Source organism: Phyllobates terribilis, unplaced genomic scaffold, assembly GCF_046119375.1.
Source record: "Phyllobates terribilis strain yellow unplaced genomic scaffold, ASM4611937v1 Scaffold_3__8_contigs__length_932513732, whole genome shotgun sequence".
In the NCBI taxonomy this organism is placed as follows: domain Eukaryota; kingdom Metazoa; phylum Chordata; class Amphibia; order Anura; family Dendrobatidae; genus Phyllobates; species Phyllobates terribilis.
The window spans coordinates 261,278,370-261,298,536 of NW_027362763.1; the positions used below are offsets into that span (position 1 = coordinate 261,278,370).

General features: G+C 54.4%; 2 protein-coding genes across 6 annotated transcripts in view; one reads left to right on the forward strand and one right to left on the reverse strand.

Annotated features, from left to right (window-relative positions):
- Positions 1-11,046, reverse strand: part of SLC33A1 (solute carrier family 33 member 1) — a 30,191-nt gene extending 19,145 nt beyond the window's left edge. For 2 of the 3 annotated variants that reach the window (XR_012318378.1, XM_073674767.1), the window contains exons 1-3: positions 10,312-10,468; positions 5,841-6,611; positions 1,110-1,300 (exon numbers count right to left, since the gene is read on the reverse strand). Coding sequence is in view for 2 of the 3 variants with exons in the window: in XM_073674767.1 (XP_073530868.1) it covers positions 1,110-1,300; positions 5,841-6,567 (918 nt within the window). In the remaining variant the exon portion in view is untranslated. Of the gene's footprint in view, positions 1-1,109; positions 1,301-5,840; positions 6,612-10,311; positions 10,469-10,565 lie in introns of those variants that run through there. The other variant, XM_073674768.1, reaches the window with a different exon arrangement.
- The window catches only part of GMPS (guanine monophosphate synthase), a 49,972-nt gene continuing 40,329 nt past the window's right edge, over positions 10,525-20,167 (forward strand). The window contains exon 1 of one of the 3 annotated variants that reach the window (XM_073674765.1): positions 10,525-10,923. Coding sequence is in view for 1 of the 3 variants with exons in the window: in XM_073674764.1 (XP_073530865.1) it covers positions 10,897-10,923 (27 nt within the window). In the remaining 2 variants the exon portion in view is untranslated. The remainder of the gene's footprint in view (positions 10,924-20,167) is intronic. The other 2 variants (XM_073674764.1, XM_073674766.1) reach the window with 2 other exon arrangements.

Genomic DNA, 20,167 nt, shown 5'->3' on the forward strand with positions numbered 1-20,167 from the left:
GTCGTATGGACAGATTCTCCAGTCTCTGCTTGGGAACTCTGCAGCTCCATCAGGTTTACCTTTGGTCACTGTGCTGCCTCTCTGATTAATGCCCTCCTTGTCCTGGCTGAGAGTCTTGGTGGACGGCCCACTCTCGGAAGGTTTGTTGTGGTAGCATGTTCTTTCCATTTGATGATAATGGATTTCATGGTGCTCCGGGGATCATCAGAAGTTTTTTTTTTTTTATATAACCCAACCCTGGATTGTACTTCTCAATAACTTTGTCCCTGACTTGTTTGGAGATCTCCTTGGTCTTCATGGTGTTGTTGGGTTAGTGGTGCCTCTGGCTTAATGGTGTTGCAGCCTCTGTGGCCTTTCAGAAAGGGTAAAATGTATGTACTGACAGACCATGTGATCCTTAAACTGCACACAGGCGGACTTCCTATTACTGAGAATGTGACTTATGAATGTAATTGCTTGCACCAGAAATTTTTTTAGGGGCTTCATAGCAAAAGAGGTGAATAAAACTTGCATGTGCATATGTAGTTATTTGAGCCCATAAATTTATGCCTACATTTTTCTTACATCACCAACTTAGACTATTTAGTGCTGATGCATCACAGACAAATCAGATTACAAAAATATTTAAAACACAGGTTGTAATGTAACAAAATAGATAAAAAGCCAAGGGAGTGAATACTTTCGCAAGCGACAGTATCTACATATTGTGGCACAAAGTAACAAAACTGCCAGTTTGCCTTGCTATAGCTCCTATGCTGTCTCTGTTGGCAGCAGTTACCTCTGCACTTTGCTTTTCACACCATGAGGAGAAGTAGAGGATAAAGGAGGAACCGCTGGTCAGAGGGTATGTATGCAAGAGACCAGCGCTGGAGCAGAGGAGTGTCTGGCAGACTGAACCATTCCTCTCCTACCCTGCACTGATCAGACAGGTCAGTGTCTGGCAGGGAGAGGCGCATCGCTGTGCTCTGGGTGACCGGGGAGAAGCCTCACATTGGCTAGGAGGCTATTGAGTATGGGTTAGGACATCTACGGCCGCGGTCCGTACACAGTCCCTGAAATGCAAATGTGTTGAGTCTACTCTAACATTGTGTTACATGTCATGTACTCACTTTGGCCGTTAGGATCATGAGGCAGAATTTCTGGACAGCCGGCATCCTCACTATGCTCAGCAGTAAGCCGTACGCCTCTTTCACACTTTCGGTCTCTTCTCTGTTAACTCTGTTATTTGTGTGTTCCTTCTTCAGCACCGCCACTAAGGTTGTGGTGACAAGAAATACTGCTCCCCAGAAGAACAAGAAATCTGCAAGATCAGAGCCAAGGATTAGACATCCGCTAACGTTACAATCTGTGAAATCCCTAAAACAACACTGAACAGTCAGAGGACAGGACAAGAAGTGTTGTCAGAAGCAGGAGAGGTGCAGCAAAGGAATCGCTTATATACGTGACACATGTAAAATCATATAGCACTACAATACATTGTTGAATCATACTGCCTTAAAGGGGCTGTCCACCTTTGGGGGAAAATTTTTACCTAAATGTATGTATTTTGGGCTAAAAATATTTTTTTGTAAATGGGTTGCTGCACCGTTTTGCTTTTACAGTCACTTTGTTTCCCTGCAGATCCTATCTTGATGTGATCTGTGGTCAAAAATCAGTTGAGAAAAGTTCAGAAAAAAGACACAAGAGTTACATGCAACATTATAGCCAGCTGATAGATTCTCAGTTAACTCATTCTGCAATACAGATAGTGTAGAAGGCAAGCTGTCTAACATTTTAATAGAACCCAGTTGCAAAAAAATGAATTTTAGCCCCAAACACATGTATGTTGTCCCTTAAGGTAGAAACCCCTTTAACTTTCTCAGTCTACATATGAGCTCAGAAAGTTCCATTTTTCTTCAATTTTCAGGTGTGACTCCAGGTGAGCTGTAAAAGGGATTCATGTTTGTACTAAATAAAGATTAATTGTCACATAAAAAAATGTTATACAGTCTATCACATAAATTGCATTTTAATTCTCCACAATTTTGAAGAGCCCCGCTTACCATCAGAATGGGACCATTTATTCCTGCAAGCCGGAAGCCAGAACTAGGACTACAGTCATGGCCAAAAGTATTGAGAATGAGACAAATAGTAATTTTTCCAAAGTTTACTGCTTCATTTTTTGTAATGGCATTTTGCATATACTCCTGAATGTCAAAGAGTGATCAGCTTAACAGCAATTACTGTACTTGCAAAGTCAATATTTGCCCAGAAAATGAACTTTAACCCCCAAAACACATTTCAACATCATTGCAGTCCTGCCTTAAAAGGAGCAGCTAACATCGTTTTAGTGATTGATCCATTAACACAGGTGTGGGTGTTGATGAGGACAGGGCTGGCGATCATGATTAAGTAAGAATGACATCACTGGACACTTTAAAAGGAGGCTGGTTCTTGGTATCATTGTTTCTCTTCAGTTAACCTTGGTTATCTCTAAAGAAACACGTGCAGCCATCATTGCACTGCACAAAAATGGCCTAACAGGGAAGAGTATCGCAGCTACAAAGATTGCACCTCAGTCAACAATCTATCGCATCATCAAGAACTTCAAAGAGAGAGCTTCCATTGTTGTCAAAAAGGCTCCAGGGCGCCCAAGAAAGACCAGCAAGCGCCAGGACCGTATCTCAAAACTGTTTCAGCTGCAGGATCAGACTACCAGCAGTGCCGAGCTTGCTCAGGAATGGCAGCAGGCTGGTGTGAGTGCTTCTGCACGCACTGTGAGGCGGAGACTCTTTGAGCAAGGGCTGGTTTCAAGGACGGGAGCAAAGAAGCCACTTCTCTCCAGAAAAAACATCAGGGACCGACTGATATTCTGCAAAAGGTACAGGGAGTGGACTGCTGAGGACTGGGGCAAAGTCATTTTCTCTCATGAATCCCCTTTTCGATTGTTTGGGACATCTGGAAAACAGCTTATTCGGAGAAGAAGAGGTGAGCGCTACCACCAGTCTTGTCTCATGCCAACTGTAAAGCATCCTGAAACCTTTCATGTGTGGGGTTGCTTCTCAGCCAAGGGAATCGGCTCACTCACAGTCTTGCCTAAAAACACAGCCATGAATAAAGAATGGTACCAGAATGTCCTCCAAGAGCAACTTCTCCCAACCGTCCAAGAGCAGTTTGGCGCCCAACAATGCCTTTTCCAGCATGATGGAGCACCTTGCCATAAAGCAAAGGTGATAACTAAATGGCTCATGGAACAAAACATAGAGATTTTGGGTCCATGGCCTGGAAACTCCCCAGATCTTAATCCCATTGAGAACTTGTGGTCAATCATCAAGAGACGGGTGGACAAACAAAAACCAACAAATTCTGGCAAAATGCAAGCATTGATTATGCAAGAATGGACAGCTATCAGTCAGGATTTGGTCCAAAAGTTGATTGAGAGCATGCCAGGGAGAATTACAGAGGTCTTGAAGAAGAAGGGGCAGCACTGCAAATATTGACTTGCTGCATTAACTCATTCTAACTGTCAATATAACCTCTTGGTACTCATAATATGATTGATATTATATTTCTGTATGTGATATAAACATCAGACAAACACTAATAAAAACCAGAGGCCAGCAGATCATGTGAAAATATAATTTTGGTGTCATTCTCAAAACTTTTGGCCATGACTGTAGTTCACACCCATGGTTTGTGCCTGTGCAGGAGCTATCAGACATTTGAATCGGTACCACCTCATCATCTATGATTTTTTCCCCTCAGACATCATATACACTAATAATAGTCATCCTGATGTTCATGTGCCATATTTTGTGCACACAGACAGCACACGGACAAAAATTATTTTATCTGAACGCACCCTTAGGGTAAGTGCACACACGTTGTGTTTTTTCTGCAAGAAATCTGCTGATAACTTTTCTCTGGCAGGAGATTACCTGCGTCAAAAACGCAGGTTTAGCTCAGTTTTTTGTTGCGTTTTTGCAGCGTTTTTTTTCACTGTCCTTCTGTCTCTATTTAGTAATGCACAAAGTTCTGTGAAAAAAAAAGACTCCCATTCTATTTTGACATCAAAAACGCTGCAAATAGGCAGCAAAATACGCAGGTGCGTTTTTGCAGCATTTTTTTCATCCCCACATTACTTCCTATGGGTGAAAAAACGCTGAAACAAGTGATATGTCACTTCTTTCAGCGTTTTTCTAATCACTGAAAATACGCAGGAAACAAAAAAGCAACATATAGTAACAGTGAATTCTGGCTTCTCATACACTTTGCTGGTACTGCCAGACGCAGCTGAAAATTTACATAAAAATCTGCTGCAAATACACAGCAAAACACAACGTGTGTGCTCATACCTTAAAGGGAATCTTTCAGCAGGTTTTTACCATTTATTCTTACAGCAGCAGAATATAGAGCAAGAGACCATGATTAGAAGGATGTGTCAACTTCTGGATTGTGTGTTGTAGTTTCAATACAATCAGTGTTTTATCAGAAAGATTTTCACTGCCTGACTAGGTCTCACGTGCACAGTAGTCCAGCTAACCCGAGTCCCCACCACCGATTGGCAGCTACAGTATACAGTGTCAGCTAGCTGCCAATCAGGGGCATGGGCGTGGTTATACACAGCTCAGCATTGGCAGCACTGCTACATCTACAGCAGATCAAACAGGGATTCTATCAAAACTGCATCAAGCAACCCAGTAAGTGACATCACTGGAATTAGGATCTCTACCCCTACATCATCATGCTCTCAGATTGCATAGCAAAGACCTGCTGACAGATTCCCTTCAAGGCCACGTTCCTTTGTGTTGCCGCCTTACAAGACTGATACATTACTACATTTTTCACCAATGGTGCTTTGTTTCTTCTGCCATTTTAGGGCTCATTCAGACTTTTTCACATACAAGTTCTATGCATGTCATGGGTAGACCTCGTACCAATTACAGTCCATGGGGCTGTCCACACGCCCGTGTATTTTCATAGACTGAGTGGTCCGTGCAAAAAACAGAGACATGTCCAATTTTGATCTGATTCACGGATCAAAATTTCCCATACAAGACTATGGGTATGTGGGGGAAAAAAAATGGAAATCACTCAGTTGCCATCCATGTGCTCTCCATTTTTCAAAGACTGTTTGATAAGAGAAGCTTGAGAAATCTCCATCATTTTTTTTCATACGAGAAAAACAGATGAAACACTGACGGCAAAACCAGACACTGACCAAACTCCGGTGAAAATCAATGATGAAGCTTACACCATTGATTTTTTGTATACGAGAAAAATCAGTGACGTCTGAATGAGCCCTTATTCATCTGCCACAGGTTAAGAGCTGAGTCTCCTTCGCTGCTTCTGATGTCTGCAGAGCTGACGTCCTGTCAACAATCAGTGAGCTCAGCGGCTCGGAGCAGCTTGTGCTGTCTACTTGAGCAGAGCCACTGAGCTCATTGATTAGCTGCAGTGTTGCTTTCGTGATGTCAGGACTGCAGACAAGAACAGACATCAAGAGCAACAGTGGAGACCCAGCAGGGAAGATGAGGAAAGCACAAACAACGGCAGTCAGGTCGAGAGGTTTTCTGAAACTGGAAAACACTTTAATTCCCAGCAACTGCAATAGTGAGAGCTGTGTCCACCTCTTTCCATTGGATATGGCCTTCTTGACTTACAGCACAAGGATAAAGGGACCCCTATACTTCCAATAGGTGAGACCCCAATCAGACACATGGCATATAATGTGGATCTGCCAGAAATGGCTAAGGTGGGAATCCTTTTTAAACTTTTTTCACTAAAACTTGGACAAACAATTCAGATATATAAGAACAGGCAAACACTATAAGCCAGAACAAATGTGAAAGGAAATCTACCTGGAAGTGTCACCATTCCCTTAGGCTGCGGCGTAGATCGTAAGTATTTGTTGCAAAAGTCTGCAGATTCAAGAGCTAAGAACAGAACGTTCCCCATGAAATATCCAGCCGTCTGGCCCACGGAGTTACATGTAGATGCATAACCTACATTTTCCCTGGAGAGCATGGTCAGGGCCCAGCCGTCCACAGCAACGTCCTGAGTGGCAGCCAGAAATTCAAACAGGAAGAAAGTAGCGGTTAAAGCCAACATATCAGGTCCGTGTTCTCCACCGAGAAGCTCATCGACTGTTAAGGACAGGTACATCATGAACAATCCAATGAGGTACTGTGTAGGAACTAACCAGGATTTCCTGCGACCAAACCTCTTGATGTACAGAGAGTCCACCAATGGTGCCCACAGCAGCTTCAGACTGAAAGGCCAAAATACAAAGCTGAAAATGGCTTGGTCCGTGTAACTAACATTTTTACTCTGTAGAATTAAAGGAATACTACCAGCCAGTCCCAAAGGAATTCCCTGCAGAATGTATAGGAAGAGCAGTAAGAGGATATTCCCCAGCTCTCCTCTGAGCCCGGAGAGTCCTCGGTGTGGAGGCACTTCGGAGTCCTGTAACAAAGCCTCTCTGTCCCCTTCCTCCAGTTCATCTTGGGAGTTTTGGTTGTTTCTATTCATTCCAGAAAACTGGTAATGTTGGCGACGCTGTCTGCTGTCTTTCTGGGTGAGGGTCATTTCTTATTCTTTCTTTGGATATCTCCAATCTGGAAATGTTAAATCTATGGAAAGAAAGGACAAGTCAGAACATAAATCCATGACAGTGGTTTAAGACCCCGATAAAGAGATGCCTTTCGGATCCAAGTTATACTGACCGCTCTATATCCAACCACCTAAATGCCACTGTGTGGTGTAGCAAGAGTGGCCCAGAATCCAAATTCTATGGAAGTGCAAAACTACTACCCCGTCTTCAATGTGAAATCATCCAAGAGGATGAGCGCTGAGGAATCTCCGCTGCACTATATTGTACTTTAAAGGGAACCTGTCACCCTGGAAATTGCTATTACCCTGCAGACATAGGGTTAATTTATAACAAAATAGTGCTACAAAGCTGACCGTCCACATCACTAAAAGAGCGGACTCTGGAGAAAATGGTCTTATTTCTACCCGGGAGCCACCGGCTTCCAGTTATAGAGGTGTGACCGGAGCGATTACAGACATCACTGTACTGTCAGCAGCAGCAGCAAAAAAGCAGAACCCAGAACTTTCACTGACAGCTCACCCTGCACCGGTGCACTGCAGAGACTGCCGCCAATCAGAGTGCCAGGGCATGCTCGCAGACACCGCTCACAAACAGTATAGTGACTATAGCCACTGCGAGCACGTCTCCATGACTGAAAGCCAGAGGCTCCTAGGAGGGAATAAGTTCATTTTCTCCCGAACCAGTAAGGATGACAGGCACCTTTACAACACTATTTACCTAAAGATTATATAGATCTGCAGGTTAATAGCATTTTCCGAGGACACAGATTCCCTTTAAAGTACAATACATGTACTTGGGAGATACTGGAAGGTCCTATGGTTGAATACTTCCCTTGTCCTGGGTTCTGGTGACTTATGCTACAGTACATGGCACAAGGTAGAAGAATTTAAATGTTCCTGCTGATTAGTGAATATGGCAGGTACCTGGGATGCACCACAATGTGTCCCTCTTGTGTACATGCCATGAAAACACCCCAAACATTACCTTTTTTTTTTGTTATCCATTGAATCCAATGACAAGACATTTTTAGCCCAAACATAAAGTTACGGATGATATGTAAGGTGTACAAGTACTGGTCAGATGTCATCGGAGAAGTCTCGGATTGCCATACATTTTGTATACATGTATATACAGTCTGATTATCTGGATGACCCACATTACACCATGATCTCTAGGAGTTATGTATTAGACTTGGGGTGGATGATGACAACCCTAGATTGTAGATGAAGGCTCTCGTGTGCATGACGCATCACGCGTATACCCCATATGCATCACGCGCATACACCGCGTACGGCCGTGTGCGCGCGCGAGCAGTGTCCCGCCCCGCGGGTAGTGCGCGCGCGCGGTGTCCCGCCCCGCGGGTAGTGCGCGTGCCTACACCGTGTCCCGTCCCGCGGGTAGGGTGCCTACACCGTGTCCCGTCCCGCGGGTAGGGTGCCTACACCGTGTCCCGTCCCGCGGGTAGGGTGCCTACACCGTGTCCCGTCCCGCGGGTAGGGTGCCTACACCGTGTCCCGTCCCGCGGGTAGGGTGCCTACACCGTGTCCCGTCCCGCGGGTAGGGTGCCTACACCGTGTCCCGTCCCGCGGGTAGGGTGCCTACACCGTGTCCCGTCCCGCGGGTAGGGTGCCTACACCGTGTCCCGTCCCGCGGGTAGGGTGCCTACACCGTGTCCCGTCCCGCGGGTAGGGTGCCTACACCGTGTCCCGTCCCGCGGGTAGGGTGCCTACACCGTGTCCCGTCCCGCGGGTAGGGTGCCTACACCGTGTCCCGTCCCGCGGGTAGGGTGCCTACACCGTGTCCCGTCCCGCGGGTAGGGTGCCTACACCGTGTCCCGTCCCGCGGGTAGGGTGCCTACACCGTGTCCCGTCCCGCGGGTAGGGTGCCTACACCGTGTCCCGTCCCGCGGGTAGGGTGCCTACACCGTGTCCCGTCCCGCGGGTAGGGTGCCTACACCGTGTCCCGTCCCGTCGGTAGGGTGCCTACACCGTGTCCCGTCCCGTCCCGCGGGTAGGGTGCCTACACCGTGTCCCGTCCCGTCGGTAGGGTGCCTACACCGTGTCCCGCGGGTAGGGTGCCTACACCGTGTCCCGCGGGTAGGGTGCCTACACCGTGTCCCGTCCCGCGGGTAGGGTGCCTACACCGTGTCCCGTCCCGCGGGTAGGGTGCCTACACCGTGTCCCGTCCCGCGGGTAGGGTGCCTACACCGTGTCCCGTCCCGCGGGTAGGGTGCCTACACCGTGTCCCGTCCCGCGGGTAGGGTGCCTACACCGTGTCCCGTCCCGCCCCGCGGGTAGGGCGCGCGCGCAGTGTCCCGCCCCGCGGGTAGGGCGCGCGCGCAGTGTCCCGCCCCGCGGGTAGGGCGCGCGCGCAGTGTCCCGCCCCGCGGGTAGGGCGCGCGCGCAGTGTCCCGCCCCGCGGGTAGGGCGCGCGCGCAGTGTCCCGCCCCGCGGGTAGCGTGCCTACACCGTGTCCCGCCCCGCGGGTAGCGTGCCTACACCGTGTCCCGTCCCGCGGGTAGCGTGCCTACACCGTGTCCCGTCCCGCGGGTAGCGTGCCTACACCGTGTCCCGTCCCGCGGGTAGCGTGCCTACACCGTGTCCCGTCCCGCGGGTAGCGTGCCTACACCGTGTCCCGTCCCGCGGGTAGCGTGCCTACACCGTGTCCCGTCCCGCGGGTAGCGTGCCTACACCGTGTCCCGTCCCGCGGGTAGCGTGCCTACACCGTGTCCCGTCCCGCGGGTAGCGTGCCTACACCGTGTCCCGTCCCGCGGGTAGCGTGCCTACACCGTGTCCCGTCCCGCGGGTAGCGTGCCTACACCGTGTCCCGTCCCGCGGGTAGTGTGCCTACACCGTGTCCCGTCCCGCGGGTAGCGTGCCTACACCGTGTCCCGTCCCGCGGGTAGCGTGCCTACACCGTGTCCCGTCCCGTGGGTAGCATGCCTACACCGTGTCCCGTCCCGTGGGTAGCGTGCCTACACCGTGTCCCGTCCCGTCCCGTGGGTAGCGTGTCTACACCGTGTCCCGTCCCGCGGGTAGTGTGCATACACCGTGTCCCGTCCCGCGGGTAGTGTGCATACACCGTGTCCCGTCCCGCGGGTAGTGTGCATACACCGTGTCCCGTGGGTAGCGTGTCTACACCGTGTCCCGTCCCGCGGGTAGTGTGCCTACACCGTGTCCCGTCCCGCGGGTAGCGTGCCTACACCGTGTCCCGTCCCGTGGGTAGCATGCCTACACCGTGTCCCGTCCCGTGGGTAGCGTGCCTACACCGTGTCCCGTCCCGTCCGTAGCGTGTCTACACCGTGTCCCGTCCCGCGGGTAGTGTGCATACACCGTGTCCCGTCCCGCGGGTAGTGTGCATACACCGTGTCCCGTGGGTAGCGTGTCTACACCGTGTCCCGTCCCGCGGGTAGTGTGCATACACCGTGTCCCGTGGGTAGCGTGTCTACACCGTGTCCCGTCCCGCGGGTAGTGTGCATACGTGTCCCGTCCCGCGGGTAGTGTGCATACACCGTGTCCCGTCCCGTGGGTAGTGTGCATACACCGTGTCCCGTCCCGTGGGTAGTGTGCATACACCGTGTGCTGCTGTATCTGTGCAGAACACTACTCCAAAAGTATATAGACATGATTGGAGTGATAGTCCTAGCCTTGTCCCCCTCCAACCCCATATGTGGACGCCGGGGGTCTCCTTATACCCACAGCCCAGCCGTCCTCTCTTACCTGGCACTGACAGCTCATCACTACCATCTCTCATCGGCCAGCCTGGTAATATCTTCCGGCCCAGAACAATTTCCAAGTTACGAAACCTGTCCGGAACTGAGTATTCAGTATTTTGCTTTTCGGGGAAGATATTTTCCGGAGCATACAACCGCCCAATCCTATTTCGCTGCACCGTGAGCGAGGCCTGGTTCCCATAGATGTAACCACGTGACGAGACTTAGCGGACGCCATGATTAATGAGGGCACGCACATACCTGTGGGTCTTGTGGTGAGCGGCCGCAGTCAGTGACGAGGCGCTGGGACCACGGGCGCAGAAGCCAGGACCCTGGGGTCTTGTTTACTTCAGTAGTCCGTGCTGTGACTGTTTCTGAAGAGCGAGCGGATTACACAGCGGGTCTCTCCCGGATATAACATGGCGTTTTGAGTGTCCGTCTCGGTTTCAGCTGCAGCTCTACGCGCCACCTAGTGGAGGACGAGCAGGAGGCGGGGAGACTGCGGATCACACACTCTCTACCACCATTCTATTCGGCGCCAAAGCCGAGCGCTCAGAGACATCCCGACCCGCCGCTCACCCCGCGGCCACTCATGGCGCTATGTAACGGAGACTCCAAGGTCAGTGACGGGCCGGAGCGCGGGAGAAGCGGGGAGGACAGGCGGGGGCAGCACTGAGCCGGGGGCAGAGCCCCCACTGCCGAGGCCTTGTCTGGTGACGGTGCACACCGGTCCTGGCTGTCATGTGCCCGCAGCCCGGCTGTAGTGGGTGGCACACCCTGTCATGTGTGTGCAGCACATGTAGGGCATCAGCCTGTGCCAAGGCTGCCGGGACACATGGGAACGAGGGAGCTGCCCCTTTAATAAGGCGCTGTTCACACTGGTCGGATTTGAAAGGAATCTGTTCCACAATTCTCATCAGATCCGACCACAGCCGCCTCTCACGGGTGATCGGGCTCCGCAGGGACGTCAGGTGCAGAAGAGGATCTCCATGAGGAATCTCTGCACCAATTTGGAAAAAAAAAAAAATCTGACACAAAAAAACCCACCAGGTTACCCCCGCGTGAGCCCATGTGTGTGAGGGTACCCACACGGCCGCGCTCACGCGTGGAATTAGGGCTGATTTTTTTATTTATTTTTTTCCCGACAAAGTTCTACCTTAATTTCAGCCGTGTGCTGCCATCTTTGGGTTAAATTGTGTTGTGGAAACTCAACTTCATGATTCTGATTTTCCCCAATCATTTATGACTATGTGCCCCTTTAAAAAACAAGCCAGTCCATCCCTTTATGGGCCCAAAGTGCTGCTCCAGTAGCGATGATCATGTCTTCAGGTTGTCTGGGAGCGCTGTGGGGGTTGATGGTGTCTTACAGCCTCTTTGTGCCCCAATGGTTTTGCGGGTGCAGTTGCACCCTGACTTCTCTTTTCTGCCCAGTGACAGATGCCCTTTCAATTGTATGATCCTTTGTGACAGGAGGCTGGTGCTGCCCGGGCTGCAGTGGTATTACCGGATGGTGCCACCCTGTGGCTGCACTGAGCCATTGCATAGTGAGGCCCAGCTAGATCAGATGTGGCAGGAGCCGTAGTCGTCTAGGGCTGACCCCAAGGCTTTTGTGCTCAGTGTAAGGCCGGTTTCACACGTCCGTATATTTCCGGTACCAGAGATATCCGTGTCACACGTGTGCCGCTTCAGGATCACGCGTATCGGCGCCTGGGAATCGGTGTACAGTTAGCGCTGTTCCCAAGCGCCGAGTGCTGAACGCTGCCCTCATCATGGTTCCCTGTCGGCGCTGCAATCTGCACTAGCAGGGACAATGATGAGGGTAGTAGTGTCTGCTCCCGCTGTGTCCCTGTGTAAAAATAAGATTAAAATAATACAATCCCTATACTCACCTGACCGGAGACGTCCCCTGCTGTAATCCTCTGACCGCTGACACCGGGGAGAATGAAGCACTCCAGCCAGCAGCTCCGGAGCTGCTCAGTGAGTGACAGGACACTGCTCCTGAGCTCAGCTCCAGGGCACGCTCTCTGCAGCAGCTCATTCTCAGCTGAGCGGTCGCATGAAGGACAGGTGAGTATATGGATTTTTTTCTTTTATTCTTATTTTTACAGGTGGACACTGCAGGAGCAGACTACAAGTGCCCGCATCATTGTCCTTACTGGTGCTGATTGCAGCGCCGGCAGGGAACCATGATGAGGGCAGCGTTTAGAACCAGGGCTGTGGAGTCGGTAAGCCAAACCTCCGACTCCTCAATTTCCATGACTCCGACTCCACAGCCCTGTCTCAGGGTACAGCTCACTAAATGCTTCACATCATATTTCATCATGTTCCAGAAAAGCGCACGCACACACACACACACACACACACACACGTATATACATAAAAATATATGTCCTCATCGATCCTGTTGCTGTATTTCCGAATTTGATATGTTAGGAAACAGTTTTTCCCCTTATATTCTATGTATAGTGTGGGTATATATAGGTCATCAGAGCAGCTAATTTCTCCAAACATGAGCCAAGAGGAAAAACAAAATAAAACATCAAGCATACAGAAACAACATATACTGCACTATTAATTTATGCACAGTTTATTCAAAGTTTAGATATGCTTTAAGAAGTACTTAGCTTAATCCTGTTTTCCTGTTCACTCCAGCAGTTCTGAGACGAGTGAAGGCACTCCTTCCCTGTGTGTGTGTTTTTTTTCCCCCCTTATCTGTAGAGGAAGAGCTTCATTACTTATCATGTACATAAACTGCAGCACAGATTCATCTCAGCTAAAGGTCTAGACCCTTAGATCAGGAATAGGACAGACATTTATAGGACATTTCATAACTTTCCCAAATTCTTATGAAAAAATATTCCCCGCAAACTGCTATGAACTACTGTATCCAATTTATTATATATTTTAGGAGTCAGTCCATTTTATACCGACTCCACCAAAATGGACACCAACTCCACAGCCCTGTTGGGATCAGCAATAACTGTAGCGCTGATTCCCAAGCGCCGGTACGCTTCACACTGATGACACATGGATGTCATCTGTGTATGTTCAGTGTGAGACACTTTGCGAACCATGTATCCAGAAAAAAAACGGACATGTCAGTGTGTGGAGCACATGGACGCACTGTCTGTGGAAACGCACTGACATGTGCGCAGACCCATTGATTTGAATGTGTCTGCGTGTGTCAATGTCTCCAGTACATGTGGAAACTGTCACCACACCTACTGGAAACACCGACGTGTGAAAGATCCCTGAGGCTGGGTGCCCACGTAGCGTTTTTCAAGCGTTTATGCTGCGGAATTTCCGCAGCATAAACGCTAGGTAATCCGCACCCCATGGTCCCCAAGGGGATTCCGCATGTTCTATGAACATGCTGCGGATTTTTCCGCAGCGTTTATGCTGCGTACAAAAATCCGCAGCATGTCATTTAATTTTGTGGTAGCGCAGCGGAACTCCCGCCATTGACTTGCATTGAAACGCATAGAAACCGCGACTGTACATTTCTACAAGCGGCTGCTATGCGTCTCTATGTGCGGATGGTACCCAGTTCTGGAGGAGAGGAGACTCTCCTCCAGACCTGGGTACCATTGTACCTGTAAAAAAAGAATAAAATAACAAATAAAGTTATATTCACCTGTCCGGCGTCTTCTCTCTGAATGCCGGCATCGCTTGAGGACCTGCGGTGACGTCACAGTCATGTGACCGCAGGCCCTTCACCGCTCTGTCTCGCGATATGCCGGCAGCCGGGAACCAGACAGGAACGAGCGCTGCAGCCACGCCGGGGCCTCGGGGGTAAGTATAGCTTTATTTGTTTTAATTTCTACGGTTCACACTGTATAAATCCATGCTGTTTGCATGGATTTATACAGTGTGACCAAGTTGTCAAGCACTTTCCAAGTGATGCTATCGCCTGGAAAGCGCTTGTCAATCTGCATGCGGAAACGCATGTGAACCCGCATGTGGATCCGCATGTATTCTGCAGGAAAAACGCACGCACAATCTGCATGCTTTTTTTCTGCCAGGGAGATGCAGAAATGCTGCTGAAATTTTCTGCTTCATTTCTGCATCGTGGGCACATAGCCTAAGAAAGCATGTCTGCGTACTGCTATGTGCTAGGATCTATGGGGGGCGACTGCTTTTTAGCCAAATTTAGTTGAATAATTTTAGGTTGGGCAGTTTCTATCAGACTGAAGAATAAATGCATGGCCGGCAGTGTGCGGCTGTGTCGTCCCTGTTCTCTTTATACCACTTTGCTTTCACCCTATTTTGGCTGTTTGGAGTTTGAACATAAGTAAAAAACAGTAAACTTTTAGATGCCTCCCTTCTCCCTCATGTAGCAGTTCTCCTGACCTTCCATGTGTGAGACCTTAACTTTCCCCTCACTCTCATATTCCCAGCTTATAACGACTTTCCTATAATTTGTTGAGCAGTAGCCAGTCCATGACCTGAGCACGTGGTGGGAAATGCAGTGTCGGGGTCTCTATCTATAAACACAATGATGGGATAACCTACAGTTGTCTCCTATCCAGACTATAGACGGTCCATAATGTATCCAAGAGAGCCTGTGCATGCAATACATATCTATAGTGTTCATATGGCCGTACTCTGGATATTTGAGTGCTCATGTGGCTGATTAGTATTTACCTGGTCCACACACACACGGGCCCACACACACACACACACACACACACACACACACACACACACACACACACACACACACACACACACACACACACACACACACACACGGGCCAGCTCCGGGGCACACACACACACACACACGGGCCAGCTCCGGGGCACACACACACACACACACACACACACACACACACACACACGGGCCAGCTCCGGGGCACGCACGCACACACACACACACACACACACACGGGCCGCTCCGGGGAGCCCACACCCACACACACACACGGGCCCGCTCCGGGGAGCACACACACACACACACACACACACACACACACACGGGCCAACTCCGGGGCGCACACACACACACACACACACACACACACACACACACACACACACACACACACGGGCCAGCTCCGGGGCGCACACACACACACACACGGGCCCGCTCCGGGGCGCGCACACACACACACCCACACACACACGGGCCCGCTCCGGGGCGCGCGCGCACACACACACACCCACACCCACACGGGCCCGCTCCGGGACACACCCACACGGGCCCGCTCCGGGACACACCCACACGGGCCCGCTCCGGGACACACCCACACGGGCCCGCTCCGGGACACACCCACACGGGCCCGCTCCGGGACACACCCACACGGGCCCGCTCCGGGACACACCCACACGGGCCCGCTCCGGGACACACCCACACGGGCCCGCTCCGGCACACACCCACGGGCCCGCTCCGGGGCGCCCACACACACACACACACACACACACGGGCCCGCTCCGGGGCGCCCACACACACGCACACACACGCACACACGGGCCCGCTCCGGGGAGCCCACACACACACACACGGGCCCGCTCCGGGGAGCCCACACACACACACGGGGCCGCTCCGGGGAGCCCACACCCACACACGGGCCCGCTCCGGGGAGCCCACACACACACACACACACACACACACGGGCCGGCTCCGGGGAGCCCACACACACACACACACACGGGCCGGCTCCGGGGAGCCCACACACACACACACACACACACACACGGGCCGGCTCCGGGGAGCCCACACACACACACACACACACGGGCCGGCTCCGGGGAGCCCACACACACACACACACGGGCCGGCTCCGGGGAGCCCACACACACACACACACGGGCCGGCTCCGGGGAGCCCACACACACACACACACACACACACACACACACACACACACACACGGGCCGGCTCCGGGGAGCCCACACACACACACACACACACACACACACACACACACACACACACACACACACACACACACACACACACACACACGGGCCCGCTCCGGGGAGCCCACACACACACACACACACACACACACACGGGCCCGCTCCGGGGAGCCCCCCCCCACACACACACACACACGGGCCGGCTCCGGGGAGCCCACACACACACACACACACACACACACACACACACACACACACACACACGGGCCCGCTCCGGGGAGCCCACACACACACACACACACACACACACACACACGCCCACACACACACGGGCCCGCTCCGGGGAGCCCACACACACACACACACACACACACACACACACACGCCCACACACACACGGGCCCGCTCCGGGGAGCCCACACACTCACACTCACACACACACACACGGGCCCGCTCCGGGGCGCCCACACACACACACACACACACACACACACGGGCCCGCTCCGGGGAGCCCACACACACACACACACACGGGCCCGCTCCGGGGAGCCCACACACACACACACACACACACACACACGGGCCCGCTCCGGGGAGCCCACACACTCACACACACGGGCCCGCTCCGGGGCGCACACACACACACACACACACACACACACACACACACACACACACACACACACACACACACACACACACACACACACACACACACGGGTCCGCTCCGGGGCGCGCACACACACACACGGGCCCGCTCCGGGGAGCACACACACACACACACACACACACACACACACACACACACACACACACGGGCCCGCTCCGGGGCGCGCGCACACACACACACACACACACACACACACACACACACACACACACACACACACACGGGCCCGCTCCGGGGCGCGCGCACACACACACACACACACACACACACACACACACACACACGGGCCCGCTCCGGGGCGCGCGCACACACACACACACACACACACACACACACACACACACACAGGCATGGGCCCGCTCCGGGGCGCGCGCACACACACACACACACACACACACACACACACACACACACACACACACACACACACACACGGGCCCGCTCCGGGGCGCCCACACACACACACACACACACACACGGGCCCGCTCCGGGGCGCCCACACACACACACACACACACACACGGGCCCGCTCCGGGGCGCGCACACACACACACACACACACACACACGCACGGGCCCGCTCCGGGGCGCACACACGCACACACACGCGCACGGGCCCGCTCCGGGGCGCACACACACACACACACACACACACGGGCCCGCTCCGGGGGGCCCACCCACACACACACGGGCCCACACACACACACACACACACACACACACACACACACGGGCCCGCTCCGGGGCGCGCGCGCACCCACACGGGCCCGCTCCGGGACACACCCACACGGGCCCGCTCCGGGACACACCCACACACCCACGGGCCCGCTCCGGGGCGCCCACACCCACGGGCCCGCTCCGGGGCGCCCACACACACACACACACACACACACACACACACACACACACACACACACACACACACACACACACACACGGGCCCGCTCCGGGGAGCCCACACACACACACACACACACACACACACACACACACACACACACACACGGGCCCGCTCCGGGGAGCCCACACACACACACACACACACACACACACACACACACACACACACACACACACACACACGGGCCCGCTCCGGGGAGCCCACACTTACACACACACACACACACACACACACACACACACACACACACACACACACACACACACACACACACACACGGGCCCGCTCCGGGGAGCCCACACACACACACACACACACACACACACACACGGGCCCGCTCCGGGGAGCGCGCACACACGGGCCCGCTCCGGGGAGCGCGCACACACGGGCCCGCTCCGGGGAGCCCGCACACACGGGCCCGCTCCGGGGAGCCCACACACACGGGCCCGCTCCGGGGAGCCCACACACACGGGCCCGCTCCGGGGAGCCCACACACACGGGCCCGCTCCGGGGAGCCCACACACACGGGCCCGCTCCGGGGAGCCCACACACACGGGCCCGCTCCGGGGAGCCCACACACAAGGGCCCGCTTCGGGGAGCCCACACACTCACACACTCACACGGGCCCGCTCCGGGGAGCCCACACACACACACACACACACACGGGCCCGCTCCGGGGAGCCCACACACACACACACACACACGGGCCCGCTCCGGGGAGCCCACACACACACACGGGCCCGCTCCGGGGAGCCCACACACACACACACGGGCCCGCTCCGGGGAGCCCACACACACACACACGGGCCCGCTCCGGGGAGCCCACACACACACACACACACGGGCCCGCTCCGGGGAACCCACACCCACACACGGGCCCGCTCCGGGGAGCCCACACACACACACACACACACACACACACACACACACACACACACACACACACACACACACACACACGGGCCGGCTCCGGGGAGCCCACACACACACACACGGGCCCGCTCCGGGGAGCCCACACACACACACACACACGGGGCCGCTCCGGGGAACCCACACCCACACACGGGCCCGCTCCGGGGAGCCCACACACACACACACACACACACACACACACACACACACACACACACACACACACACACACACGGGCCGGCTCCGGGGAGCCCACACACACACACACACACACACGGGCCGGCTCCGGGGAGCCCACACACACACACACGGGCCCGCTCCGGGGAGCCCACACACACACACACACACACACACACGGGCCCGCTCCGGGGAGCCCACACACACACACACACACACGGGCCCGCTCCGGGGAGCCCACACACTCACACTCACACACACACACACACGGGCCCGCTCCGGGGCGCGCACACACACACGCACGGGTCCGCTCCGGGGCGCGCACACACACACGGGCCCGCTCCGGGGAGCCCACACACACGGGCCCGCTCCGGGGAGCCCACACACACACACTCACACACACACACTCACACACACACACACACACACACACACACACACACACACACACACACACACACACACACACACACACACGGGCGCGCGCACACACACACACACACACACAGGCACGGGCCCGCTCCGGGGCGCGCGCACACACACACACACACACACAGGCACGGGCCCGCTCCGGGGCGCGCACACACACACACACACACACACACACACACGCACGGGCCCGCTCCGGGGCGCACACACACACACACGCACGCACGGGCCCGCTCCGGGGCGCACACACGCACGGGCCCGCTCCGGGGGGCCCACCCACACACACACGGGCCCGCTCCGGGGCGCCCACACACACACACACACACACACACACACACACACACACACACACACACACACACACACACACACACACACACACGGGCCCGCTCCGGGGCGCACACACACACACACACACACACACACACACACACACACACACGGGCCCGCTCCGGGGAGCCCACACACACACACACACACACACACGGGCCCGCTCCGGGGCGCGCACACACACACACACACACACACACACACACGCACGGGCCCGCTCCGGGGCGCACACGCACACACACGCGCACGGGCCCGCTCCGGGGCGCACACACACACACACACACACACACACACACACACGGGCCCGCTCCGGGGGGCCCACCCACACACACACGGGCCCACACACACACACACACACACACACACACACACACGGGCCCGCTCCGGGGCGCGCGCGCACCCACACGGGCCCGCTCCGGGACACACCCACACGGGCCCGCTCCGGGACACACCCACACACCCACGGGCCCGCTCCGGGGCGCCCACACCCACGGGCCCGCTCCGGGGCGCCCACACACACACACACACACACACACACACACACACACACACACACACACACACACACACACACACACACACA